We start from the raw sequence: 27,829 nt of genomic DNA, 5'->3' as shown, positions 1-27,829 counted from the left end.
TGGGTTTTGAGTATTTTAGTTGGCAGTATTGCCTATCATTGAGGAACACCCCTCACCCTTACACAAAGATGCCCCTCCACCCCCAGCAGAAGGCTTTAATGGAGGGAGCTGATCGGAAATTTTCCATTGAAACGATTTTTGACGGAAAATGTAGTTTATGCAAAATCAAAATTTTCTGGAAGAAAATTTCCATTTTTCCGTCAGGAAAATGGAACCAAAATATTTCATTTGGGGTTAGTTCGCCCAAAGGTTTTGGTTTGTTGAACAGATCCAAAATGTTTCATTTTGAATCAGCTCAACGTTAAATGACAGCATTGCCTCATGGGACTTGTAGTTCAGGATATCTGAAGAGCCTGTTCTCTCCTGTGGGTCAGGCACCCTGCGTCTTCCATGATGTAACATAGTTTCTCCTCTTATTGAATGGTGTGGTGCATCATGGGAAATGTAGTCTGGCCATAGAATCCAGCCCATAGAGGAGAATGGGCGTGTCCCATCCAAACTCCAGCTCCCATGAAGCAACGCGGCACACTAGGGAAATGCCGGTTAATGTTGAACTGACTCACAACGAAACAGTCTGGGTCATTTCAACCAACTGCAAGGAAACGTCTCAATTTGGGAACATTGGAATGTTTCGTTTCCATCAAAACCGCTGAAACAGAAGCATTCGCCATTTCCAAATTGGCATTTTTCAGAACATTTCAGTCCAAGAAAAATTTCAATATTTTTCAGCGTTGTATCCCAATTTGGGACAAAAACAAATGCTGAAGTGTCGGCATTCCCCACAGGACAGAAATCCCCCTTTCCACTCCGCTCTAGTAACAGAAAACTTTGCTTTAGGACAGGTTTCCCAAGAGCCACCCTGAGCCAGGGAGAAGTGTTCTGCCTTTGAACTCTGAACTGTGCTTTCAAGCTTTGCACCAGAGATCTCCTGTTTTGCCTCCTGTATCAGGATGCTGCCTGATCAAAAGTCTGTCCAAGTCAGCGGGTGTCTCTGCATTGACTTGGTTGGGCTTTGGGACAGAGTGGAAAGAGCTGGGGTGGATTTCCTGCTCATTCTGTAACAATCAGGATGTGGTGAGATGGGCTTTGGAGATCTTATTGCACGGGGGCAGGGGGGAATGGTGTATAGTAGCCTGAAGCAAATGCAATCCTACGGCTCTAGTATATTTCAGCAATCAAATTTTACATTTTCATATTTCCCTTCCTTTCTTTCCCTCCCCCCAGTCCCCACTGCCTTCGAGGCTAATTCCCACTAACAATCATGTTGCCCAACCCAGAGATTTCAGTCCAATCCCTGTAGCGGCTCTTTGATTTCCTCTATATTGTGGGTTTGTTTTTTTTTAATATGGCTTATTTTTATTATGATTCTGCTTCCCATCCCACAAGCACCCCTCCCCCCAATTCACAAACCCATGGTGATTTATCGATTGTCCTTAGTCTTTGTGAACCCTTCCCTGAAATCCCAACCCCCGCCCCCCTCCGGATCAAAGGCCCCGTGTGGATTTAGCAAGCCGCTGACCATGTTGTTTGGATAACGATGCAGAGGTTACCAAAAAGAGCCCCCCATCTCCGTGTCCCTTCATTGCTGCCCCATCATATCAGAGTCACGGCTGAATAAATACGAGTTCCTTTTGTTAACAAGCGCTGGCGGTGCCTTTCTCCGACAACTCTCTCTCTCTCGCTCTCTCTCTCTCTTTTTGGTTTGTTTTCTTTTTAATCCCATCTGTGTTTTTCTTTAGCCTCCTGTTTGAAAACGGTAATATACAATTCCATTTCTTGCTCAGCAGAAGCAGGGCTGAGGGGGAGGGCAGGGTGACTGAACGTGCTTTTCCCTTGTTTAGTTTCCTTTTTTAAAAATCATTGATTTATTGTCCCTTCGTGACGTACAGAAATGCAAACTCTATGTTTCTCTATTTCTTTCCCTGTCGTCGCTGTGTCGTCCTCGAATCTCTGTGCTTTGCCGTGTGTTAATGTGGAGAAGGAAAAAAAAACAAACAGCTGTTATCTTAATAGTCAAACCGTTGAACATTGTATTTCCATCTCCATCTTTTGACCAGAGAATTTAAAAGGGAAGATAACTGTGCAGATAAGAAAAGTCGCTGGACTTATTTCCAAATTCAAAATCTAGTCCCCTCCCCCCCAAAAAAACGTAGGTCCTTTTCTTTCTGCTCTCAAGGCACAAAAGTAAGTAACGAGATCTAATGATTAGTCTTGTTATGTATTTATTTATTTGTATCATGGTAGCACCTTGGAACCCCAGTCATGGACCAGAGCCCGCCTGTGCTCAGCACTGTACAAACTCAGAACAAAAAGACAGTCCCTGCCCTGGTGCTGGAACAATTTGTAGAGGGGGGGTGCTGAGAGCCATTGAACCAAACTGTAAACCCTGTGTAGGATGGAAATGAATTCAAGTCAGTTTCAAGCTTTGCCCCACAGTCACAGGGACTAGAACCTGACAGCTGAGTTTCTCATGGATTCGCAACTCCGGGACCGGAAGCTTTAACCCAAGAGCATAAGCCTTGGGGTAACATCATAAGAGTTGCAAAAAGAAAAGGAGGACTTGTGGCACCTTAGAGACTAACCAATTTATTTGAGCATAAGCTTTCGTGAGCTACAGCTCACTTCATCGGATGCATACTGTGGAAAATACAGAAGATGTTTTTATACACACAGACCATGAAAAAATGGGTATTTACCACTACAAAAGGTTTTCTCTCCCCCCACCCTACTCTCCTGCTGGTAATAGCTTATCTAAAGTGATCACTCTCCTTACAATGTGTATGATAATCAAGGTGGGCCATTTCCAGCACAAATCCAGGGTTTAACAAGAATGTCTGAGGAACGGGGTGAGGGGGGGGGGATAGGTTACTTTTTATAATGACTCAACCATTCCCAGTCTCTATTCAAGCCTAAGTTAATTGTATCCAATTTGCAAATTAATTCCAATTCAGCAGTCTCTCGTTGGAGTCTGTTTTCGAAGTTTTTTTTTGAAGGATAGTCACTTTGAGATCAGAAATCAAGTGACCAGAGAGATTGAAGTGTTCTCCGACTGGTTGATGAATGTTATAATTCTTGACATCTGATTTGTATCCATTTCTTCTTTTACGTAGAGACTGTCCAGTTTGACCAATGTACATGGCAGGGGGGCATTGCTGGCACATGATGGCATATATCACATTGGTGGATGTGCAGGTGAACGAGCCTCTGATAGTGTGGCTGATGTGATTAGGCCCTATGATGGTGTCCCCTGAATAGATATGTGGACGCAGTTGGCAATCGGCTTTGTTGCAAGATAGGTTCCTGGGTTAGTGGTTCTGTTGTGTGGTATGTGGTTGCTGGTGAGTATTTGCTTCAGGTTGGGGGGCTGTCTGTAGGCAAGGACTGGCCTGTCTCCCAAGATCTGTGAGAGTGTTGGGTCATCCTTCAGGGTAGGTTGTAGATCCTTAATAATGCGTTGGAGGGTTTTAGTTGGGGGCTGAAGGTGATGGCTAGTGGCGTTCTGTTATTTTCTTTGTTGGGCCTGTCCTGTAGTAGTGACTTTTCATGCTTTGTGTGTATAAGAACATCTTCTTTCTTTTCCACAGTATGCATCCGATGAAGTGAGCTGTAGCTCACGAAAGCTTATGCTCAAATAAATTGGTTAGTCTCTAAGGTGCCATAAGTCCTCCTGTTCTTTTTGCAGATACAGACTAACACGGCTGTTACTCTGAAACCTATCGTAAGAGTTGGCCCCACTGCGCGCTTTGGTGGAGCGGGGCTTGACACCTCTACTACTTCATCGTCCAGCAGGCAGCATTGCTCACCCCTCAACCCCCGGAGAGCAGTCAGGGAGCTTGGAAATAGGGAGGCTGTATTGACTGGGTGTGTTCCTTGAACTGTGTATTCACCAAACCCCACCCCTAAAATTAGCCTCGGGGGAGTATTGGCCTGTTGGGAGCAAACAAACAATATTGTCAGTGTTCAGGTGGAGTTGGCTTCCCTTTTAAATGGACCATTCAGATTTTCATCCCATCCTTTCACTCTGGTTGGCTTCCCTTCCCGTCTCTCTCTTTTCCTCTCTCCCATACTCACTCTCTATCTCTCTCTCTCTCTCTCTTTTTTTTTTTTCCTGTGGGCCACTCTTAGCCTACCCCAGTGCCCAAATAACCCAGTAAACCTTGACATGTTCTGCCTTCATCCGTTGCTTTACTTGCATGCTCTTTGGGACTTCGTGATGGTGCGTCGAGACTTGAAACCGGAACAGAAGCGCTGCTATTTAGAGGGCTGGTTGAACCATCAAACGAACCCCCAATACGGCTGCCCCCTTCACCCGCTCAACAAGACCAGTGAAAACCAGACCAATGCCAACAAGCCAAACCAGTTCAGAACAATGCAAACTTGATTACAAAGGGGTCTAAATCACATTACTAAAGAGTCATTGTCTTTTTCCCATTCTGCACTCCAAATGTGGAGTTTATTGTTTTCTTTTTTATTATTGCATTCCTGTCACTGACAAAGCAGAAGGTAGGTATTTTGTCCGCCTCTGCACGTTCACTTCTGCAGATCAGCCTGTTGAAAAGCACCGTAGCTTGATTTAATGTTATTCTCTCTCTCTCTCTCTCTTTTTCTCTTTCATTTTGTCTTTTTGGTGGCTCTGTATAATTTTTTAACTTGTATTATTTTTCCCAGTTAGCTACAAAGCCATGCTCTTCTTTCACTTTTTTTTTCTGTCCATGTAATTTTTTTTCTTTTTTTCTTTCCTTTCCTCCTGCCCCGTTTCTTGTTCCGTTGTTAGAATGCATTTCTGTGTGTTTTAGCCCTCCAACTTTGTGTTTGTTTCCATAAATGGTATAATTCTGTCTAGTCAATTTGATTTCCTCTGTGATTTTTTAGGGGCTGGGTAACAAGACAAACAAACTTAATGACAAATAGAGACAAGACCATATGAAAAAGGACCAGCGATTCCAATGATTATTCCAGCCTGTTTATTTCTTGGGTTATTGAAAGTTGAGGAAGTTTAGGTCATTAAGGGGGATGGGAGAGAAAATATAGAGATGTTCTCCTTTTTGTCGTCTTTTAATCAGCCTCTTGTTCCATTTGTGATGTCTGGCTCAGCCTAAGAAGCAAAGCAAGAAGCAATTTTGGTTGGACTTGGTCTTGATTCAGCAAATCATACCTATAAGGAAAAACACTTAAATATATACTTAACTTTAAGGACCTGCTTATGTCCCATTGACTTTAATACATGTGCATAGGTGCTTTGCTGAATTGATGCCAGAAAGCATGTTGTAAATGATGGGCCTGATCATGCAAATGCAGGGGTGCGGAGGAGGCCTTTCAAAGACACACACCTAGGTTCCCAAACTGGTACTGCGGCACCTGGCTGACTGCCAGAAGTGACCAGCCTCCCAGAACTCCCCTTCACTGCTATGGGAATGAGCCAGGGACCTACGTATGGCTTCATGAGCCCTGCGTTAGGGGCTCGGTTTTGAAAAGCTTGGCCGTGCTAACTTAGCACAAGGGTGAAATTCACGGGACCAACGCAAGGCCTTACAATTAGCGCTTACGGGGACGTAATGCATGCACAGGCCTTGTGCTGCGTCGATGCACAAGGGTGAATTTCACCCACCGTGCTTACCACTGTTAGTAGCCCACCGCCTGCTAGGAACCACGCGTCTGCAGGGACTGGGTTCTAAGCTTGGGGAGAGGTATTCCAACCCCTCCCAGCCCCCTAAGGCATTGTCAACTTAATAAGCATCCTCACAAATGGAGCCTGCTCGCTGTTGACCTTGAGCTTCTCTGGTTAAATGTTATAATGTTGGTCAATTTTGCTTTTATTCCTGACAATGCATTTTAGGATGATTCTCTCCACCACTCCCGGTGCTAGCAGAGATAACAAAGAAACCAAGACAGACGGAGAGAGGGAGGGAGGTCTGGAGGGTAGCTATAGCTCAACAAGCAGACCTGCAGTTTCTCTCGCTCCCTGTCTTGGTAAAGGGTCAAAAGAACGGAAATGAGGGCATGGTCATTTTCACTGTTACAAGAGTGTAACCGGCCAGAGCCTAAGCAAGCCACTCAGTGTCTCCTCTGCAGAATCATGGGAGAGCATGCTAGGAAGGGAAATGAAGTGGGCTGTGTCTTCCCACCCAAGTACGCAGTTACTGGGCACTGGATGTAATTGCGGTGTATGTACTCTGTAGCCTGAATCCATGGATACTGTCCGCCCAACCTGGGGGAGTTAGTCCCCATGGCAGCTTATTAAAGGAGCCCTGCCACATCCAGGTACATTTTAAAGGTGGGGTGACTTTCAGTCCCAACCCGTGTGTCTTCCCCAGAGCCTCGCTAACACTCATGAGCTTTCCCCAGATTCCGCTTCCCAGCCCTGCTAATTACCAGTTTGCTTGCAAGGAAATTTAAGCGCGTCCCTTTTACAATGCAACCTTTTCCTCCTGCCTGGGTCACTGCTCTCATCCCAAGCGCTGAGGACGCCAGCCAACCCACCGAGGCAGAGTCCTGTTATTGTACACGGGCATCTTCATCAAGTCACCCAGCTGTGCAGTTGGAGTCTGTGCCAAAGCTCAACAGGAGCTTTATCATTGACTTGAACGGGGAGAGGATGGAGCCTTCAGGTCCTCAGATCAGAACTAAATCTGATGCACATAGCTATGGCCCAGATCCTCAAAGGCTCCCGCTTTTGACAGGCGTTTACATGGTGTGCCGCTCAGCAGTGCGACTCCTAACTGACTTAGGAGTCTAAGTTTCATTGTCGAAAGTGATGTGGGTGCCTAAGACTCATTTCAGTGGGAATTAGGCACCCAAATTCCTTAGAAATGGGCCTGGGGCTCCCAAATCACTTAGCAGAGCCACTCCTAAACACCTTTTGAAATCCGGGCCTACGTGCCAATTTGGTTGCCCAGATGTGGAAGCAGGTGACCTAACTCAGGAGCCTAACGGTAAAAACTGGTCACCTGGTCTGAACTAGGTAACTAGAGCAGAGATCTCCACTTCGAATGCGCTATGTTCACCTGTCGCTAAGCACCTCTCCCGTCAGGGAGGAGTTGGTTGTTGTTGTGATGGGGGTGTAGATTCATAGCTGCTAAGGCCAGAAGGGACCATTGTGATCACCTGGCCTGCCCCTCCTGCACAGCACAGGCCGGAGACCTGCCCCAAAATAATTCCTAGAGCAGAGCTGTTAGAAAACTATCCCATCTGGATTTAAAAATTGTCCGTGATGGAGAATCCACCAGGGCCCTTGGAAAATTGTTCCCTCAGTTAATTACCATCAGTGTCAAAAATGTCGGCCTTAAGTGTCTGAATAAGTGTGAAGTGGGGCTCAGTCCTGTAAGAACGGCATACGTTTTCCATCTCTGCGTGACAGGTTCGCTCAAACGGCTGAGCAATGATCATGGATGTGTGCTTCCCAAGTGCAGCCGAGAGGATTGCTACAGGTCTCAACGCTAGCCACTTGTGTGCCATTGTGAGTTGCTTAGTTCAGGACTGTTGCTTGCAGCTTTGATTCGCTATGACTGTTGTTACTGTTCATTTTGTCTGAAGGTGCTGAGATGCCAGGGAAACTCCTCGGCCAGGGACGCCCCCAGGACGTGAGATAAGGTCAGGGACCCTGCGATGTGGGGCACAGGGGGAATCCTCAGATGTAGACACAAGGTGGAAATGCAGGAACAAGCATCCCTGGGCTGTGACACTGAGGAGCTGGGGGCGAGGAAGGATAAATCGTGGGGGTGGGGATGTTACAAAGCCCCTGGGCAGGAGAATCTGAGCTGGGAGGGGAGTAGGTGTCCTTGAGTCAGGAGATGAGAGTGGAAATGCTCATGCAGCGAGTCAAGGGCATGTCGCTGGGTGATTATACCTCCCTGTGCCTGGTTTGCAGTTGTTCTGGGTTTGAAACATCTGACTGCATGGTGTTTCTTCCCCTGGAGTGTTTAGTGTGTTGCTACCAATCAGTCGTCCAGGGAAAGCCATCCAAGCTGATGTAACCCATCCTACCCCTAGTGTCAGCTGAGATGGGCCAAGAGGCAGCAAAGGACACTGAGAGAAAAGGCCCTGGGGCCCTGTCTGGACCCAGAACTCAAAGCTCGGGTCTTTGCCCCTGATACTGCAAGAGAGACCAGGAGAGGGAGGGTTCGGAGGCAAAGTTGAGTTCATCTTTACAAGCCACTGCACTCTGTTCACACTAAGACCTCGTCATCACGTATGGGACCAGTCCTGTACCCACTGAATGCACTGGCCGCTGCTCAGTAGTCTTCAAAATCAGGCCACTTAAGTGCCTAAATATGAATGTAGGAGCCAAACCTTAAGCACCCAGGCTGGGTCTTTCAGAGGAGCCCCAGGGAGTTAGGAGGTTGCCCAAATCTCTTTGGAATCCAGTAGGAGTTGGGCACCAAACCCCTTGGTATATCATAGGAACCATTTCCTGAATCTGGGCAGCCAGAGGAAAGTGGGACTGGGAGCAGCTCTGAATAGGAGGCCACTTGGATTTAGGAGCCTAAAGTTATATTGAGGGGCCCAGGTTTCCACCTGGCAGCCAGCCTTTCCCCGTTGTGAATTCCAGTGGTCTCAGGTCAGTGCCACCTGCACTGGAATCCATGTCAGTAAACTCCCCTCACTACGCCCCCTGTGCTGGCCGGCCCAGCACAGAAGAGCTCCGGGAGACAGACCCTCGCCCGTAGGACACAATGTCTCCCTAGCAGTGCGGAGACACCGGGGCGGGGTGGGAGAAACTCGTGCAGCCGAGTCCCTTGCTTTGTCTGATCTGTGGGTAAAGAGCGGACGTCAGTCTCCAGAGCTGCCTACCAGGTACCGCTCAGGCCAACTCAATTCCCCTTTGAAGAGGCTGCAAAGTGCCTTCAGCATTGGTTAGGGGGATGTTGCAGCCTTCCCCATGGGACAGCTAGGGTTGGGTCCTGCCCCACCTGGCAATCAACTTTTCACTCTCGGGCTAATCTCTAGCCAGCAACTGCCCCAAATCTGTTTGTCGCAGCTGGGACTGTCTGCTTAGCCCAGGCCTAGGATTGTCATACTGCACGATATTATGGCCCTTGTGAAGTCCCAGGGCTGGAATAGCAGGGGTCTATCTAGGTCCGATGTGAGGTGCCTGTACAGAGCTGTGTGGGGTCCCAGCCCCAGAACCGCAGGCGGGGCTCCAGATCAGAATTACGGTGCACAGGCGGCTTGGGTAAGTGCAGGTCTGAATCCAGCCGGGGGCATGGATCCGTTATGCTTGTCGGCCCTCTACCCCCCACCAGCGAAGCTAAGGATAAACAGCAGCATGAACTGTAAGGACGTGTGGCAAGCGACACTGGTGAGAATGAAAGTAAGACGTGACTAAAACAATTGTGTTATCAGGTGTGACTTGGTAGAGAGCACTATTGCAACAGGGAGGTGAAAGTCCAGTAAAGGTGAAAAGCACGTGAGAGTGGGGCAGAGTTAAGGGTAGACTTAGGACCCCTTTTTGTTCCCCAGCTTATTAGCTCAACCTCTTTTCAATGGCATCTGACTGCTCGAAGGAACCAGGCTATAACTGCTTGCAGGAATTCTGGAGATACTCAGCCTCATACAGCCTGATCCGAAGCCCACTGAAGTCAGTGGGAGCCTTTCCATTGGCTTTAATGGCCCATGGTTTGCTCTTTTTCCCCTTGAAGCAGTATCAGCCCTAAGTTCTATAACCTATAATTGGAGTGGAGTTAAGATACATACGACTGAAACATACAAACATTTGTGTGACTTAAAATAGTCTATATCGGTGTGATTCCTGGGGCAGTTTGCACTGACAGTAATTAGAAGGAACCATTGCTAGGTTCTATTGTCAGCATATCACACGCTTCCATTGGTTTTACAAATGGGCAGAGGGTAAAATAGAAGCCCAAGAGCCAGCCACTCAAGTCATGTGGTCTAGGGGAGTGAGCATAACTGCTCTGTGCCTCAGTTTCCCTATCTGTGGAATAATGCTGAGCTCCTCAAAGGGGTCTGACTTGGCTAATCTTATACAGTGTCACTAGAGCCCTATAGGCAAGTGAACCCAATGGGCAGGGATGCCATGAACAGCGTGGCAGCAGTTTGTTGATTCACTTTATTTAGCGGGGTGCACTATTCTGATCCCACTGTCTTTTGTAGTCGTAGGCTAGCTGAGCTGTCAGCAGTGCAGCTCAGTCGCCAGGGGGTGTCTTCACCCAGTTGAAGGAAATGAAAAGACGGCTCCGCCCGTGGTTCCAGACAGCGTCAGCGGCGTTTTCTCTCGCTTACATTGATTTCAAACCAGGGGAGAAAGTGCCCCGTTTCCCCCCATTTGCTTTGCTGCGGTACCGCGAGGGCCCAGAAGCTAGCTCTTCGTGTGCAAATCCGTGTGTATATTTCATATCGAGCCACAGTGATTCCACGCAAGGTGGGATTCTAGCCGACATGCCGGCTCACACCAGATCATGGCTACGAGTCAATGTGAAATTGTACTGCTTTCTCACAGGCCTCTCTTGTGCCACTTGGGCCATTGGCTAGATTCTGGAATATTACCACTGGGGGAAAAACTTGCTGGTACCACTTCCCTACTGCCCCGCTCCCATCCACACCATGGGATTTCATTGCCAAGAGTGTCCTGGAGAATTCCTTATAGGCCTTTGCTGGATCTGGCAGGCCGATATTATGCTATTGAATGCCTAAGTAACAGGGCACTGGGTGAAATATGCAGGGTCTAAAGGCTTTGAACTCAATGTTTTTAAGTAAAAGCCATCCAACCAACCAAAAAATGGTGCTCCTACGCTGAACTTGCTTACCAAACAAAGCAGAGCTGATGCAAATGCAAATCCAGCTAGAGTTTGTTTCTCACATGGTTGATGTTTCCGAGGCCTAGGAGAAGTGAGTTGTTTTGTTTTATTTCTCTTCTTTCTCTCTCTCTCTCTCTCTCTCTCTCGTTCTCTCTTGCATTTTTGTGAATCTAATGATGCACTTATATTGCCCCGCTTTTCCCTTCTCTTCATACCTTACCTACTAAAGGAGGAAATGCCACTTTTTTGGTAAGTGGATGTTAACCAAGAGGGACTTAAAAAAAAAATCAGAATTTAACAAAAAGGAAAAAAAAATGGAAGCAGAAAGCAGGAGTCCATGTAGAGCGCTGGTGAAAACTCAGCAGGGCTCTGCACTCACAGATAAAAACAGTTTCCCAGGAAGAGTTCAGAACCATTCGTTTATTTCAGTAATGACGACATTTGTGGAGTTTTCTTTTCTTTTCTTTTTTTCTTTAATGTTTCTCTTCCTTTTTGTTTTTTATACTTTTTTCCCCCCTGCCCCCCTCCACACCCATTACCTCTCGGCCCCACCCCTCGCCATCTTTCTGTGCTGTCTTCCTCACACCTTGGTTTGTTTCAACCCAAACACTATGTATAAGACCCGCCACTCCATTCCTTCCCCTCAGGCCCGTTCCCTTCAATATCCCGGTTTGGTTTGGTTTGGTTTTTCCTCATTAAGTCCAATTTATTTTCCCCCTCCAACCTCTCTCTTATTTTTTATATTTTTTAGTTTGTTTGGTGTTTACACACAGTTTATTTTGGGTTTTTTTTAAACTCCATTTCAGATGGTTTTTCATTTGAAGTCTCCCTCCCTTCTTCCAGTTTTTGATTTATGGATTTCCTTTGTGTTTTGCATGCGGAGATTTGCATGAGCTGCATTGTTGAGGTCGAAAGGCTGAGCAGGAGGGCAGATTCAGAGTAGAGTTCTGTGTAGCCTGCCTTATGCAATGTGCGTTGACGTTGTGAATTGCACTTCTGGCTTGGGGTTCCCCTTTAAAGACCTCTCTCCCCTTCTTTCTTCTCTTCTTTCCTCCCCACCCCTGTTTCCTTTCTTCCCGTCAGAGGCTGGACTCCACGTCCCCTTCTCCCAGGGGGCATGTCAAGACCGAGCTGCCGTCCCCCCGCTCCAAGGGCGGCAGACGAGGCCCCAGAAGCCCCCGGTCGGTGTCGCCGGAGAAAGGAGGCCGATGCTCCGGAGGGGACAAGTACCTCCACCGACGCCGTTCCCGGTCCCCGTCGCTGCACAAACACAAGGGGAGGAGCAAGGCCAAGGCCTCGGCCCAGAAGGAGTCCTCCCACTCGCTTAGCCACACCGACTACAGCAGCGATTCGGAGGGGTCGGCCTGCTCGCACCCCTACCCGGCGACGCGGGGGGCGGAGAAGAACCATGGGGCGCATTTGAAAAAGTAAGAGTCGGGGCCATGAAGGGAGGGGCCCCGGAAAGCTCAGAGCCCGGTCGCTGCCTGCAGGGCGTGATCCTCCACCCATGAGGTCAACTGGTGTTTCACCCTGGATAGCTGGGTTCAATTCTCTGCCCTGCCATAAACTCCCTGCACTCCCTTGGGTGTCTCGTTGCCTTTCCGGGCCACGGCTCTCTGCCTGTCCAATGTGGCTCACCGCAGGAGCCGGGTAAAGACATTAAAGCGTGCGAGAGGCGGAGATGCCATGGGGAGGGGGGCTGTGATAGAGCGAGAGACCCATGAAGCAGAGGCCTTGGAGCTAACAGGGCCCCTTCTGATGGCGATGATGCGATCGCCCCAGCACCCGGTGTTCACTGTGGGGCAAAGTTTGACTGGCAGGCTGGGAGCAGCGCAGAGAAGAGTGGTGGAAATGATCCTGGTGCTGGAGGCCTGGAGTGCGGGGTTCCGCCTGCTAGGCAGAGGAGCTCCTAAAGGGGAGATGTGAGCGCAGGCTACATGGCTCCAAAGGGCATTAACACCACGGATTGCTCCGGCTGGGTAGGAGCATTAAGGAAGGGGAAATGTAGGCTGGATAGAGGGCTTTCGTTGCACAGGACTCACTGGCCCAGTGAGCGGGACCCCCACCTGCCCTCCCTGATCTGCCCTGTCTATAGATTGGAAATGGTATCGGAGCAGTGCCAGACCTAGAGATGCAGGTTTCAGGTGTGCACATTCCAGGTTTGCAGGGAAACGCGCCCAAAGGAGAAAAGCTACTTCCAGTTTATTCTCTTCTGATCTTCTTGTGGAGCGCATGGCAATCCCCTGAGAATCAGGATCAGACACTGTACACTGCAACCCAAAACCACTGTAGCCTCTGTTTCCCAATACGTGGAAGACAGGTATCACCAGGTTGTATCAGAGCATTGGTCCATACAGTCCAGGTCCTCACAGTGGCTGGTGCCAGATGCTTCAGAAGAAGGTGCTAGAAACCCTTTAGTGAACAATTGTGGAATAATCTGCTCCTTGGGGAAGTTTCTTCCTGACCCCTGAAAGTGAGTGGTTGGCTTATGCCCTGAAGCATGTGGATTTGTATCCCTTTCACAAATATTTGTCCCATCTAATGGAACTGTTGAGGTTCCTATTAGTCATATGACTGTCTCAGACTTTTTGGCATCCTGCTAAACTTGGCCTAAGTATTATCTTGTGGCAGTGAGTTCCATAGGTTAATTATATACGGTATAGGGAGTGCCTTGGCAGCAGAAATAGCCATTCTACTAAAGAATAAAATTAGCCCTATATTAGTCATTGATGGGTACCCTAATTGACACAGTCATGTGGGGTCACTGAATGTTCATGGCCTGATTTTCAGAACACCCAAGGGTCCCATTGACGTCATTTGGCATTATGGGTGCCCAGCACTTCTGAAAATCAGGCCCTAACTGTTGATGCTCCTGGATGCCCACGCCGCATTGTTCTCAAGGGATTCAACTGGAAGTGGGGTGTTCCTGTCTCCTTGGAAACCTGGTGGAGGCCAGCGGGTGACAGGGAGTGGGGCTGAGATAGTGACTGGCTGTCTGATCCAATGGTCTTGCAGGGTGAAGGACAGACACCACCGGGGCAGGCCAAACAGCAGCTCCCAGTCCCCTGTCAAGCACTCCAGGCACAACTCCGAGAGAAGGAAGAGCCTGTCCCGTAGCAGATCCTGGAGCTCCAGCGGCTCCCCATCCAAATCCCGGTCGCGATCCCGGGAGAAAAGACCAGCACGGAGCCGGAGCCAGTCTCCATCGCAGAAAAAAACCTCAAGCAGGTGAGGCCCCAGCAGCACACGTCCCCCCAGACAGGATCACGGGGTGGGGTGGTACATGGGCACAGAGACACACTGGCAAAGGCATAGGTCAGGATGCCAGCAGACACTTGGGCACAGATAGGCACCCAGCCAGTGTTCGCACAAGGACACCAGCACACACATGGGGTCAAATGTACCCATGGAGACATGTGCCTTGCACACCTACCCATCCAATCAGGAGAGGCTTAAGCAGATAAATGTGCTTGGTAACATGGCCAGAAGGGCTACAATCTCTGTCAGACCAAGGTGAAGGAAACCATTTCCTTCACTGGGAACGTCTTTTCTCTTCTCTGTACATGGTCATCAAGGGGTACTCGGCTCCAGCCTTCCTGGCTGAGCTCAGTGGCTGGGGTAAGGAGGGCAGGGAGAGAGACACCAGCATCTCTAAGAGGCTCGGCACCCAAACCACAGAGAGCTTAAATGGATCAGGCAGGGGGGTGGCGAATTGCACCCGGAGATCTGAGGGCAACCGGGGCAGCCTGGGGCACACAAGGGTGACCACCTCCCTGGAGATGCTGCCACATTCTGCACTAGCTGAGGCTTCTGCATGGTCCCCAGGGCTAGCCCCATTGCAGCCAGCCTGCCCACCTGTCTGGGTGTAGACACACACAGGTGGACAAGCGACGGAAGCCCCATCTGGTGGGACAGTCAAAGCAAAGCGGTCAGAGTCCTGCACTGAGGTGGACTAGATGGGACCGAATAGACCTGCTCCAGTGCCAACTTTTATGTGACCACGGAAGCCATGTGTGGCCACAGCTGTAACCTGAGCTAACCTGGTGTGGCTCTTTGTCTTGCCCTAGTGGCTAGACAGGGCAAGGGGTTTATGATCTGCTACTGGCTCCAAACTACCGGCGCCATTCCTTTAGCTGAGCCAGGAGAGGCTTGTGTTTTTAACTCCACAGGTCCTGGGTTCCATTCCCACACATGACCCACCTATGGGGTCAGCATGTATACACAAGTAAATGTGGACTCACGCCGACACAGATCACACAGGGCCTACGTATAGGCCTGTAGCAGACATGCGCGCGCATCACGATGCATGCCGACCCAGCTAACATGTGTGGTTTGGATCCAGAGAGAAAGACAACGAGCCCCGAACACGGCACAGTGACACGGATCCTGCCCGGGCCAGGCGCCGCTCCAGAAGCTATTCCCCTATCAGGAAGAGGAGGCGTGACTCTCCCAGCTTCATGGAGCCCAGAAGAATTACAAGGTAGCTCCATGGTGCAGGGGCTCAGCTCCGGCTCAGCTCAGGGGTTTTACTCATTCACTGATAGCCTCAAACCCCCAGTGTCCGCCCCCAAAACGCCCTTTGCTCCTCTGCAAAGACAGAGCCCAGGTTGCTGCAGCTGGTCAGCAAAGAGAGAGTTAATTCAATCAATTTCCCAGGTGTTAAAGGTACACTGCCTTTTCTACACTAGGCTGTTCACCTATGTTAGCTAGCACTGTCCAAATCCTAGTCTAGACAAGGCCCCTGTGGTGAACCTTGGGCCCCATAGTAGATAGATAGATAGATGAGTGTATATGGGGATCGATAGATAGATGCCAACATTACAAGCTTCTAAGATCCTTCAAAATAAGTAAATACATGTTTTCTTTTATTAACATTTTATTTATATTGTAAAACAAAAGATCCTGCCCCAGATCTATTTCTCTCGTGCGCTGTAAATGCAGAATCTCCCTCTCTTTGAAATTAAACAAAGATCTCAGTCCTAAATTCCAACCTGGGCAATAGTTAATCTGAGACCAGACCCAGTTTGAAAGACTAGAACCTTGTTCAGAGCTAGAAACTTAAACCTCAAACTGAGATTTGCCTTTTCTAACCTGTTTCTTTCTAGCTACTGTCAATTGTGACATTAATATTTGGACAGCTGGATTTATGGAAAACCAGCCTTAGGTCACAGTGGTGAGAATTGTAGCACTAACTTGCCCCTGACAATTAGACTCAAGGCTTAAGAGGCAGAGAGGACAGGAAAATTAGTACCAATGCAATGAGCTAAAGTGTTCTGTGGATTTCTCCGATAGCTTTTCTGTATATGAAGCCAACGGAATACATGATGGTGTAAAATGCTGGTGTCATTGACCCCTGTAACTCACTGTGGCTTTGCGACGTTAGAGTAATGCAGTCCTGCCTTACTATGGGCCAGATTCCCTGCTGATGTAAATGGGCAAAACACCATTGAAGTCAAAGGAGCTTTCACCCATTTGCACCAGCAGGAAGCTTGGACCCATATCTTTAGAGCATCACAGGCCCCAGATGTTCCGGGGCTGCTTGACATTACACAGGTGTGGGTTTGCAGGGCCAGGGTGATGATGCAAGTAAAACAGTTACTGCAAAAGAGAAGCCGTGTTGCAAGGTGACACCACTGGAAATGGAGGTAACGGAGCAGGAACTTGCTTTCCCCCGCCTGTGATGCGTGTGTGTGTGTACAATCCGTGTTACTGCCATGCAATCAATGCCACGGCTTATTGATACAGTGCTGTACAGCACTCACCTTGGTTCCCAGCCCACCCTCCCCCAGCAGGTGTAATTAAGCCATGGTCTTGAAGTTGCCTTTCAGATCTAATGGTTTTTTTCCTCCATGAAGGGGCGATACTGGAAGGGTGCTAGATGGGTTGATTTCTCGGTCTGTGAAACCTGCAGGGCCTGGCTATGAGACGCTACAGACAAGAACAGATGTAGCGCCCCATACAAAAGTGCTGTATTTTCAGTCCCCTGGGATTTTGGGATGCTCCAGTGTCCTGTGATCTGGGCTGTAATGGCATCAGCCACTGGAGGGTGTATGGGTGGGGTGATGCCACGGGCATCGTCCCTTTCTGTGAATGCTAGAGCAATGACATCTGCTCCAGAGGGCAAGGCGGGGACCCAGCCATCTGGCTCCTTCTCTTGGCTGAAGTGACACCCATTGCATGGGATGGGCAGAGAGTCCCCGATGTAAGAGGCCAGTTTCAAACCTCTGTAGCTCAGCTTCTGGCCTCACCAGGAGCTGCATTTCCAGAGTCAGAGGGAGGCCTTCGGGGGGTCTTGTTGCAACGTGCAGCCGTTCCACCCCAGCACCCAACGAGTCACCTAGAAGTGAGTCCAGAGTCTATCGTAACAAGGCAAGCTTGCTGCTGGCTTGCACTTCCTGGGAAGCCATGGGCGTTGTCACAGGACAATGCAGAATTGGGCCCACAGTCCTATTTTGGCGCTCAGTCCTACTCCGCCAAATCACCCCAGACACATGCACACACACATGTGCTCCTTCCCTGTCTCCCACATGGCAAGCCATAGGGGCTGGATAGGATCATCACAGAAGGGACTTGGGTGGGGGCCCTACGGTGTTAGTGGATTCTAGCCCTGGTGCAGCCTTGCCCAGCTGCGTGATTTTATTACCAGTCTCACAGTGCTTGGCGTTTCTCTTAAAGCCCCAGCTGCTGGAGTCCTGTGATTACAGAGAATCTCAGCTTTCATTTTTTTAAGAAAAGGGAACTCCTAGCCCTTCCGCTGGTGGGGAAAAAGCCTGAAGCCATGACCCCCTTTGAAGGCATAAAACCCAGACAGCAACTAAACAGCCCCTGACATTTACTGTAGTCACAATTATGTGAATTTTTTTTTTAAAGCCAATCTCATGATTTTGGGGGGGGGGGGGGAGGCTGATTCCTGATTGTTTGGGGTTGGCTAGGCTGGGAGGTGGATCGAGGCAGAAATGGAGCAGTGGGCCCAAATAAGTGGCGGAAGGGTGGTACAAGGGTTAGCACATGAGCCTAGGATTTGGGATCCCTGTGCTCAGTTCCCTGCTCTCCCCAGGTTTGCTGTGGGACCTGGGGCAAGTCACATAGCTGCTCTGTGCCACAGTTTCCCTTCTGTAACAATGGGGAATAACAGCCTGACCCTGCCTCCCAGCGGTGCTGCAAAGCTGGTGATGTGCCCAGAAACTGCAGGAATGTGGGCGTGGAGGGCCACATACGTCCCTAAGATAGAAACGCGGGATGATGCCTCGGGGCCTCTTGCTTGCAAAGGAGCACCAAGCCCCCGCCCAGCCTATGGGAAGACTCAGCAGGCGTCTGGAGTGTCCTTGTTTGCATCTGAGCCCCGGGTGTTTGTCTGACCTGTTCCTCCCCGCCTCCCTTATTGATGCCAACCTCTCCTTTTCCAGCCCGTCTCAAGGTTCCTCTCGGAGAGCGTCGCCGCGGGCCTGGTGACCATGGTGCCCAGGACCCCGCTCCCCGCGTCTCCCTGAATTCACCGTGTGAGGCCTTCAGCGCTAAGCTGCGTCTGTGCCGTCTGGCTCGCTCTGTTGCTCCCACTAACACCACTCACTGGGGCGGGCAGTGTTTGGGGGGTGGGGGGGTGCATCCGGCGGCTGGGGGCTGCCAGGGGTGGTTTGGTAACGTTCACTCCTTCCTCACTGGTTCGCTGCCTGCTGGGAGCCCCAGCCCCACTGGCCTGAGCCTGCGAGTGCCGGGGTCAGGGGCGATGGAGTCTGTCTGAGTGGGCTTCTGGGGCCAGCATCCTGGCTCCCTGCCATTGCCTGCTGCAGAGAGCCTTGCAGCTGAGGGGCTAACCCCCTAAGCCTCTCCCGCCGGAGCTGCCCTCTGAGTCTAGGGTGGGGCGAGGCATTTGTGAATGGGGCTGAGCCAAGGAAGAGGGGCCACGCGTGAGGTGGGCTTACTGGGGACTGTGCTGGGGGGAGGCCAGCTGCAGAAGGGCGTAAGGCTCAGGGGGCAAGGTGATGAGGAAGTGGGGTGGGGTGAAGGGCCAGTAGGGCAGGTTTGGGGGACCCCCAGAGAAAGGCCCCTGGAGGCCCCCAGGGAAGGATAGGGGTCTCCACAAGAGAGCATCCTCGCAGGGTCTGGTGGTCAAGAGGCCCAGCGGGAGGGTTTGGAGGCCACAGGGGGGAAGAGTTGGGGGTCTTAGGATGCATGGGGGAGGACTTGGGAGGGGGCCACAAAAGGTACCAGGGAGCTGTGGGGGGTCAAGAGATCCAATCCTACAGGAAACCTGCTCTGGCCTCACTTCTCCTTTCCCCCAGTTCTTAGCTTCCCCTTCGTTTCTTCCCCTCTGACATCTGGTTCCCTTGCATGGTGCCTCCCAGGCACTGGCCCTGTCCCCGTCCCCGACCCCCAGGCACATTGAATGGGGGCAGGGAGAGCGGGACCCTCCCCTTTGGGCTGGGGGAGAACCCAAGGGCAGGTTTGTTCTCTCCCCCAGACCCCACGGGAATTAGCAGCAGCTCAGCCCTCCAACCCTGGCCTGGCCTAGACCCCCCACTAATCCCTAACTTCTGTTTTTCAGCAGCTTTAACTCTTTGGTGTCGGGGGAAAAAAACCACACGCTACAATTAACCTTTTTCCTGCTCTGTCGTAGCCTCCTAATCCAGGACTAACACCCAGGGGCCACGGCTTGGGCACTGTGGGGGCAGCCAGGGGGGCTGGCAGTGGGGTTTGGCGAGAAGATTAATGCTGCTCATGCCTCCTCAAGGCGCAGGTGTCAGCCATGTTCCCTAGCAGCATCACCTTGTAAAGGAGCAGCACACACCCCCTTTCCCCCTCCCGCCCACCCACCCACCCACCCACCCCAGTCCTGCCGCTCTGAAGCCAGGCCATGAGATTCTGCTGTTTTGGGCAGAGTTCTGGCCTTGGGTCCGGACCATTGAGCCAGGACATTTGGATCCAGATCTGAATCTAAACTTGCCCATTGTTTGGGGGGGGGGGGGGGAAGGGGGTAAATGTGGGGCTCAGCTGGCACTAAACTAAAGCCCCCGCTCCTCTCAGCTTCCCCCTCTGTGCTCAAGCCAAAGCCCAGAACCAAATCCAACCCCCTGTCTTGCCGAGCCTGGCCCTGACTCAGTTTCCCTTTCATTTGCAGTGCCCGCAAGCGCCCGATCCCCTACTACAGACCCAGCCCTTCCTCTTCCAGCTCCCTGAGCAGCTACTCCTACAGCCGGAGCCACAGCCGGAGCTCCGACAGCTACAGTACCAGCCGGAGCCGGACTCGCAGCCCCCAGAGCCGCTCTCGCAGCCCCAGCCCCAGCCCCAGCTACGACAGTCACAGCAGCTCGGAGAGCGCCGGGTTCTGAGCCAGCCGCAGGCATGCCCCTCTCGCTCCCCTTTCCACCCTGCCCCCGTTGGCTCTAGGGTGCCCAGGCCCCACCCGTCACTGGGCTCCGTGCCCACCCCTCTCACACAAGCTGGCCTGGTCCTTCCAGCACATCCTCGCCTTCTCCTTGAAGAGGGAGATGGAGCCGCCAGGTGAGACAGACAGCTGATCGGGGTGGGGAGGGGAGGTTTGAGGGGCAACCGTGGCAGCTGCTAACAGCTGGCGCTCGAGGCTGACGAGTGGGATGCAGGCAGCGCCCAGCCCCCGTTGTTGCCCTGGCTGAAGGGGCATGCAGGGCAGCGGAGGAGGCGGCCAGGCTGATGTTACTCCCAGCAGGCTGCAGTGACCGGGCAAATACAACCCTGCTGTCGCCCATCACGAGGGGCAGGGCGGACTCCAAAACGTCATGGGTTGCTTTTGGGGCGGGGGGGGTGGTGGTTTTCATGTCTATAAACAAATGCTGGGGTGGGGGATCGGGGGGCATGGAGCAAGGGAACAAAATGCTTAACAGAGACCTTGGACTGGACCCTCCCACGGGGGGGGGGGGGGGGGGGGGGGGGGGGGGGGGGGGCTTTCATGAACAAAAAGCTCATGGACCCAAGGAAGGTTTGGGATGGGTTGTTTCTATTTATGTTGCTCAGGCCCGTCAAAAAGGTCCTTGTGCTTTATTTCATTTAATTTATTTTTTGAGCACAACTGTATAAATTTGCGGGGGGGGGGGGCGCTAAAGGAGGCAGGATGAGGTGGGGTAGGGGGAGAAGAGGGGGTGTTGGGGGACACCAGATCTGCGGGATTGATGCAATCCAGAGAAGCGTACCAGATCTTTCTGGACTTTGGCATGGAGGAGGATTCGCTGCTTCCGTGGAGAATCCCTAGCTGAGCTGGGCCATCTCCAGTTGCTTGGGACTGGATCAGCCCGTGGGAGGCGTCAGGGGGCATCCCCCACCTCCCGGAGCTACCCAACGTCCTCAGAGCCTCCACTGAACAAAGTTCTCCACCGCCGTTTGCTGGCGAAGCAGCCAGCTGGGGGCAAATCTCCGGGAATGCAGCTGACAGGAGCGCACCCGGCTGCAAGGCAGGCCCCGCCGAAAAGTTATGGATGGCGCATCGGTTTTCGGGTGCAGTTCGAAGCTCCCTTCGCACCCCAGCTGTGCAGGTAACTGCTGCTGTCTTGGAGGCCCAGGGCCTGATCCAGCCGCTCCCACACAGCCGGCGCGGGTGCTTTGCAGAACCCATTCATTCTGACCTGCTCCCAGCGGGACGAGCCGATCCCAGCGACACCTGGGCGTGGCGGCTCCGTGGCAAGTTGCCCCCAGCAGAATAGCAGCACTCTCGTGCATGGCAGAGGAGTCTCTGCATGTCCTAACTCCAGGCTCGGCCCAACGGGACTCATAGTTACGTGACCTCAAAGTCACGCTACTGGCGGATGGTGAGGAGATGCGACCACTGAACGGCCCATGCCGGGACCTGGGCCCCAGCCTGGCAGGCTGAGCCAGGGCCCTCGTCTTCCATGACTGGTGGTGCCTTTTCCATGGAATTTCATTTCATTCTCCACCTTGGGGGGCTGTGTGCACCACAAAGAACACAACTGCTGCTCCAGCACCTGGCTCCCTTCCTCCTGCCCTGGTGAGTAGCCCTTCCTTACCCAACGCAAGAGGTTGCAGAGAGTCGAGCCATGGACTGGTCGCAGGCCTCTTCTCAGGCCCAGGCTGTGAACCCTACCCTGGCCCTGGGGAGCACTTATTCAGCCGCCTAGTCCTATTGACTTCAGTGGGTGACTGCCCGCGCCCCAGTGTAAGGTGAAGCGTTCACCCCGAGTGCCATAGCGAGGGATTGGGGAACCATTTCAGAACCCCTTCAAGGGCGGGGGGGGGGGGGTGAGGTAGGGGAGAAGTGACCCGTCCAGAACAGAATTGTTTCAGGACATTGAGCCTATAGCCCTGGCCGTGCAAGGGTTAGTTACAGCCTGGTGCCATCCATTATATCGACCAGATCACAGACTGCTGGATATTAGCAAGGAACCTGACCCATTTTGGACCAAGGGAGACAGCAGGGTTTAGCACAGCAAGAACTGAACAAGGTGTTAGGAGATGCGAGTTCTGTTCCTGACACTACCACGACCCTGCTGCGTCGCCTTGGAGTAGTCACGTCCACTTGCTCTGTACCTCAGTTTCTCCCTTTGAGAGTCTTGCTTATTTAGACCGTAAACTCCTGCGGGCAGGGAATGCCATTCAGGGTGTGAGTGTTCAGGGCCTCTAGCTCCTACCAAAATGTATACACACCCTCAGAGTTAGGAGGAGGGAGGTTGAAATCCCAATGGCATGGCCTTTCTTAGAGATTCCCTTTCATGTTTCCACCCCAGGCCCCCAGCAGGGGGGCCACGGGAGCTAGTTGGGGAATTTTTTGCCAAAAAAATGCCAATTTGTTAAAACTGAAACCGTTCATAGAACAGGATTAGTTTAAAAAATCTCCCACTGCAAAAAATTTTTGCAAAAAAATTCTGACTTTTTTGAACAGGAAAGTTTCAGCATTTTGAGGCAAAATGATTTTTGGTGTCAAAAACATTAGCGACTGCAGACTCAGGAAAGGTGAGACAGAAAGAAAAGCAGGTTGAAAATCCAAAGGAAACATTTTGATTGTCCCAAATGGGAAAAATGTTTGGTATGTGAAAATTGTCAAGATTTTGACTTTTCATCCTACTCCAGGACAGGAACATTTTTCAAAATCGCAGAATTCTTGTGCAATGGGAAAATTATTGCCCAGTTAGTCCTACATGCTGCCAACTCCGTTACCTTTACCTTGCCCATTCCTCCCCAGCTAGCATCCCTCCAGGGTCTCTTCTTCCAAACTTCCTTTGAGAAATAAGTTCAAATGCTTTGGCCATGCCATGGCCCCTGATCACTTCTAAGTGCTTGACTTCTAGATCTTTGCTTTCCTGATGTGTCTCAGTGGAACCCTGCAGGGTGAACACTCCCTTCACACTGGGTGAAATTCACTAAGGCCTGGTGCAGGACCTTCAGCTGTAGAGGTGAATTTCCCCCGCTGTGCATACACGGCCGTTCTACTTTTCTTATCCTTCTTGCATTTGTGCTCAGATAAATCCGACAGGTCCCTGGAGTGACCTGCTGCTGCTGTGTCAGCATTTATTCCTTTAAGTTCTAGTTCCTGATTTCCCCCCCCTTTTCTTTGAGAGTCTTTGGTCGCTTCTTCCCACATCCCTTATTGGTCCTTCTTCTTGCTCTCCAGAGCTTTCCATGGCTCTTTACTCCTCACTTATGAGCCGTTTCTTCTCGATTTGGCACAGGGAATTAATCAGCTGGGTGGTGTCACCCGAGCGGTGCCTGGCATCATATGCGCTAAGGGAGCACGGGCCTTTGTCCTGCTCCAGTCCCCGCAGGAGGACAATTGAAGCCTGTAGTACAGCTGCTTCCTGGAGGAGTGCTTTAAAGCCCTGGAAGTCCTGAGTTCCTACTCCGATGAGGGCCCCTGCTGACTGTAAAATCGGTGCACCAGTGTCTTCGTCTGCCTTCAGGTCCACATAAGCAGATAACAGTCCTCTACGGGTTCCAGCAGATGGACTCATTCCTTTTTCTCGATCTGTACAGGCCCAAGCTTTTAGTAGTGGAGGTCCCAGGTTCAAACCCCATCGATAGCCCAGGTGGGGTTAGAGTCGCATACTCCTTCCCCCGCCCCTTCCCCACTGCCCTGCCAGATGCCACCATTCAGGAAACATCAGGGTCAGACCGTCAGCTGCTGTAAAGTGACTGGCCTCCAGTGGTATCAGCAGCACCATGAGACTTTCCCCCAGCCCAGGCTCTGCCACCTGCTTTAGGCCTCTAGACGCTGAACAGAGTCCAGGAACTGCCCCGCACTTGGCGTTTCGAGGCACAGCTCCTCGGTCTAGCAATCCCTCCTGGGAGCCGAGACCTCTGTGGTTCAGTGGCCCAGCCTGAGGGCCGGAGCTGGCCTCCCCAGTAGCTTATGCACACCCTTCCCAGAGCTCTAGCCATGGTGGTGCTCTGGGTTCACAGGTTAACTCTTCAGGGGCATGTGGTAGGTGTAGCACGGAGCATACGCATACACAGACTTTGCACAGGATCCTAAAGCCCCTTGCACTGCACTTAACAGCATGCTAGATACACAAGACTAGGCAGCATAATAAACACACCTCTCTGGAGTGACTCACGACCATAGTGCCAACCTCAGGGCAGAATGTCAAAAAGCAGTGCAGACCCCATACTGGTGGTATGTTCTTGGATTAGATTTCACCAACCCAGTAATAAATGTGAACTCCCAAAGTACTACAAAAGTCTTATAATGGAGTCGCAGACAGTCCCTTTAGAGACTCCAGGCTAGCATGCCACCCAGGCAAGCTGGACTATCTGATAAATGGTCATTTCCACCAAAAAAAAAAAAAAAAAAAAATCACAAAAACACTAGGTTCCCAGTCCCACTCACCAGGTTGATTTGCATCCCAGGTCTCACACCAAAGACAACGCTGGTAACCAGATTTAAAGGTTTATTAGCTAAGAAAAGGAAGTAAGAGTTATTGAGAGGTTAAAGCAGGTAAAATATATCTACAGGTGAGTCATGGTCTATAATTCCAAATGGTAGCAGAAGTGTAGTAATCTGCCAGTTTCCCCAAAAGTCTCTCAGGGCTACCCAGTGGAGCTATGAGGATCTCAGTCTTCTCACTCAGTTACTCTGCCCTGTTAGAATCCAAAAACAGTCCAGAGATGAAGAATTTTCTCTTGTGTCCCTGCTTATAGCTTCTTCCCACAGAAACCAAGCTGACAGGGTCACTACACACATGGGGGTCTTTCTTTGAGGGCGGAGAGAGAGGTATACATGTAGAGTCGTCGATGTTCTCTGATCATCTCACACAATGACTACTTGCCTTCAAATGCACAAGAATTAGCACTGCCCCCTTAAAGTTCTTCCTTGGCATTACACAAGGCTTCTTCCTTGTTTGATGGCTCATTTAGTTACAGGGGTGTTACAATATCAATGTTTGCCATTACATTCTAACAGGATACAGATAAGTGAAAACAATGCATGCAACATCCCATTAGTTTTCATGAAGTTTAAAATCCCAAATACATTCTTATCTATTTAACAATCCCTTTGCTCTATACTAGTACACAAGTGAATTGGCCTGGCTTCCAGCTGTGAGTTTGTCAATTCTCAGCTGACATCTAGGCCTAGGCTTATCACAACAGCTAAATGAAGTTCCCCTGCCTCACTGTCCTCACCATGCTGGAGAATTCTGGGTAAGGAGTATTATGGGATGGAGCCATGTCCCACCTCTCCCTTCAGTGGTATTTTCCTCTACACTTTCTTAGGATGCAGTTAATCAAAGCAGCAAGTTCCTACCCTGTAGTCTCATAAATTGACTTATTCTGGTCGCACAACATGTGGTTCTGGTTCCAGGTTGGATCTGAACGGGGAAGGCACCTGCTTTGGCTAGGACTGAAAACCCTGTGGGATCAACTGACCTTTTGAAATTTCCACCACTTGGGGCCAAAATTTCACAAGAAATTTCAGAGCCAAATTCCAATCCTTCTCCTCCAACACCCAATCCAGATCTGAACTTTGGCCCAACCATTTACCCCCTCATGACCTCTTTACCTTTGCACACCAATGGCATAGAGGTCTCTTGTCGGTAAGGAGGCTGCTGCTCCTGAATGTAATTGCAACAGTTCAGACCAGGGAAGGACAGAGTAGCAGCAGGACACTGCACAGCCTGGATGATGACTTGAATTTTAAGAGGGCCAGGGTGCCCTGTGGAGGGCGCTCCATAAGCTGTCGATGGTATTTTGTTGAGTAGAAATGGGGCTGGGATTGGGACAGCCTGTGGACACATTTATGCAAAGCTTTATCTCCATCATCTTTAATAATCATTCAGCAGGCAGCAGCATGGAGGCGGCTTCCAAAATCTCCTCTTTCCGCCGGCACGACAATGCTCTGTTGTTGTTTTCACTTAATCTCTGTGAGCCACATGCTTTCTGCCTGGCTGGAGGGATGATGCATCGGAGCCTCCCCTGGCAGAGGGAGCAGCTGCTACAGATTAGTCCATAGCTGGGCTTTATTGTTCTTTTCCAGCCTTTGTTTGCAGGAGGGTCCAGTGGCTCAGGGGGTTGGGAGGAGCCAGACGCCTCTTTGAATCCTGCTCTGGTTAACAGTTCAGAGGTCTCCAGAGTTTAATGCTTGCTCTGTGATGAGTTGGAGGTCTCAGCCCCCATCCATGGTGCATTTTGGAGAGCAGAAATCTTGGCCAAACAGCAGGTGCATGTATGTGTGGGGCACATAATTACTGTTACAGCTCCTTGGCTGGAAGGGAGTGGGGACACGAGTGGAAGGAGGGGGAACTGCAGCCAGCTCATCTTGGCTTTCTATTGCATTGTGGGCTTATCCATAAAGTGAGCCGCCTGCTTAAGCATTTTGAAATCTGCTGGCTCAGAAACTGAACCTTGGCCCAGTTCACTGGAGCCAGTGGAGCTGCTCCTGATTGACGCCAGAGTAATGAGGGGCAGGATTCAGGCACTGTTGGGTCCTGGGACCGAACCCAGGAGGGTGGATGCAGCCACATGTGGGGTTGATGGATGCGGGTTGCTCCTTTGCTTCATTCCAGTTGACCCGTTAGCTCAGCGGCTAGAGGTCTGGGCTTTTGGCAGCCCAGGCCCGTGAGATCCACCCCACAGCCAGGGCCGTTTGTCTGCAGCCATCCTTTGCTAGCCCCTCGGAGAGGGCAGCATAAGTAAAGGGTTATTGCCGGCACATGCCGAGGAGATCCCTTGTCATGCTGCGGTGCTGGCGGTCGGTTGGATTCTTTCTTAGCTGATCCTTTGAGCTCATCTCAGAGCCCCACGTGAGCCCCGTCTTTAACTCCATTCATTCCTCCCCCATTTCCCAGCTGTGACTGGGGGACCCTTCCCCATCACAGGCAGTGAAGGGTTAAAGGCCCACCTAGGCAGTAATTGGGTCGGTACTTGTTAGCCAGCCAGGGTGGGACATGACAAGGCTCAGGAGATAAACGTGGCAGACTCTGGGCCCTGTGAACAAGCTGAGAGAGTTCAGTCTGGGGACACTGGCTGCTGGTGCCCGTGAAGGGCCAAAACGCCAGAGACCGGTGGAGCGAGAGGCCTCAGGAAGACGGAGGTTGGGCAGGACAGTGCTAGATACCTGAGCTGGGGCAAGGGCAGAGCACAGGGCCCCAAGAACAGGGCGATTCTTCAGGACTTCGGCCAAATCTGGACATTGGCTGAGAAGCAGCTAGTGTTGCACAGAGGCGTGCAAAGACAGACAGCCTGCAGGGGCCACTGGAGACAAAACCCCTGCAACATCACACCCCGACACAAGGGGGCGCTCTGGTGGTCTGTGTGCATCACGACACCAAAACTGCCCTCCAAAAGGTTTCTCCTTATAGGGACCCTCCCCTTTACTATCTGCTGCCTCCCAGCCACATGTGCATAGAATATGCCTGCCCCACAGGGCTTAGAGGCCCCTCCATACAATACAAGTGTAACAGACACGGTCTGCATACATCCAGGCTGCCGACTCTGCAGTCATCAGCAGGGATCAAACCTTGGACCCCCAGCCCCAAAAGCACATGTGAGCTGAAAGGAGACACTGGTAGCTGCAAGCATCTAATAGGCTCTTATCCTCACTGGACAGATGTGATCACACATATTAAGCCAGCGTGTTACTGTTACACACACCCACCCCT

General features: G+C 51.1%; 1 protein-coding gene across 2 annotated transcripts in view; it reads left to right on the top strand.

The window, feature by feature from the left end:
• The window catches only part of SRRM3 (serine/arginine repetitive matrix 3), a 171,277-nt gene extending 151,064 nt beyond the window's left edge, over positions 1 to 20,213 (top strand). For both annotated transcript variants that reach the window (XM_048824476.2, XM_048824475.2), the window contains 4 exons: positions 11,838 to 12,181; positions 13,770 to 13,982; positions 15,097 to 15,234; positions 19,873 to 20,213. In XM_048824476.2, the coding sequence (XP_048680433.2) occupies positions 11,838 to 12,181; positions 13,770 to 13,982; positions 15,097 to 15,234; positions 19,873 to 20,083 (906 nt within the window). In that variant the 3' untranslated portion in view covers positions 20,084 to 20,213. The remainder of the gene's footprint in view (positions 1 to 11,837; positions 12,182 to 13,769; positions 13,983 to 15,096; positions 15,235 to 19,872) is intronic.
• Positions 20,214 to 27,829: the final 7,616 nt, after the last annotated feature.

Source organism: Caretta caretta, chromosome 17, assembly GCF_965140235.1.
Source record: "Caretta caretta isolate rCarCar2 chromosome 17, rCarCar1.hap1, whole genome shotgun sequence".
In the NCBI taxonomy this organism is placed as follows: Eukaryota; Metazoa; Chordata; order Testudines; family Cheloniidae; genus Caretta; species Caretta caretta.
The sequence above is the reverse complement of the archived record's forward strand: the minus strand, read 5'-3'. Positions and strand labels throughout refer to the sequence as shown.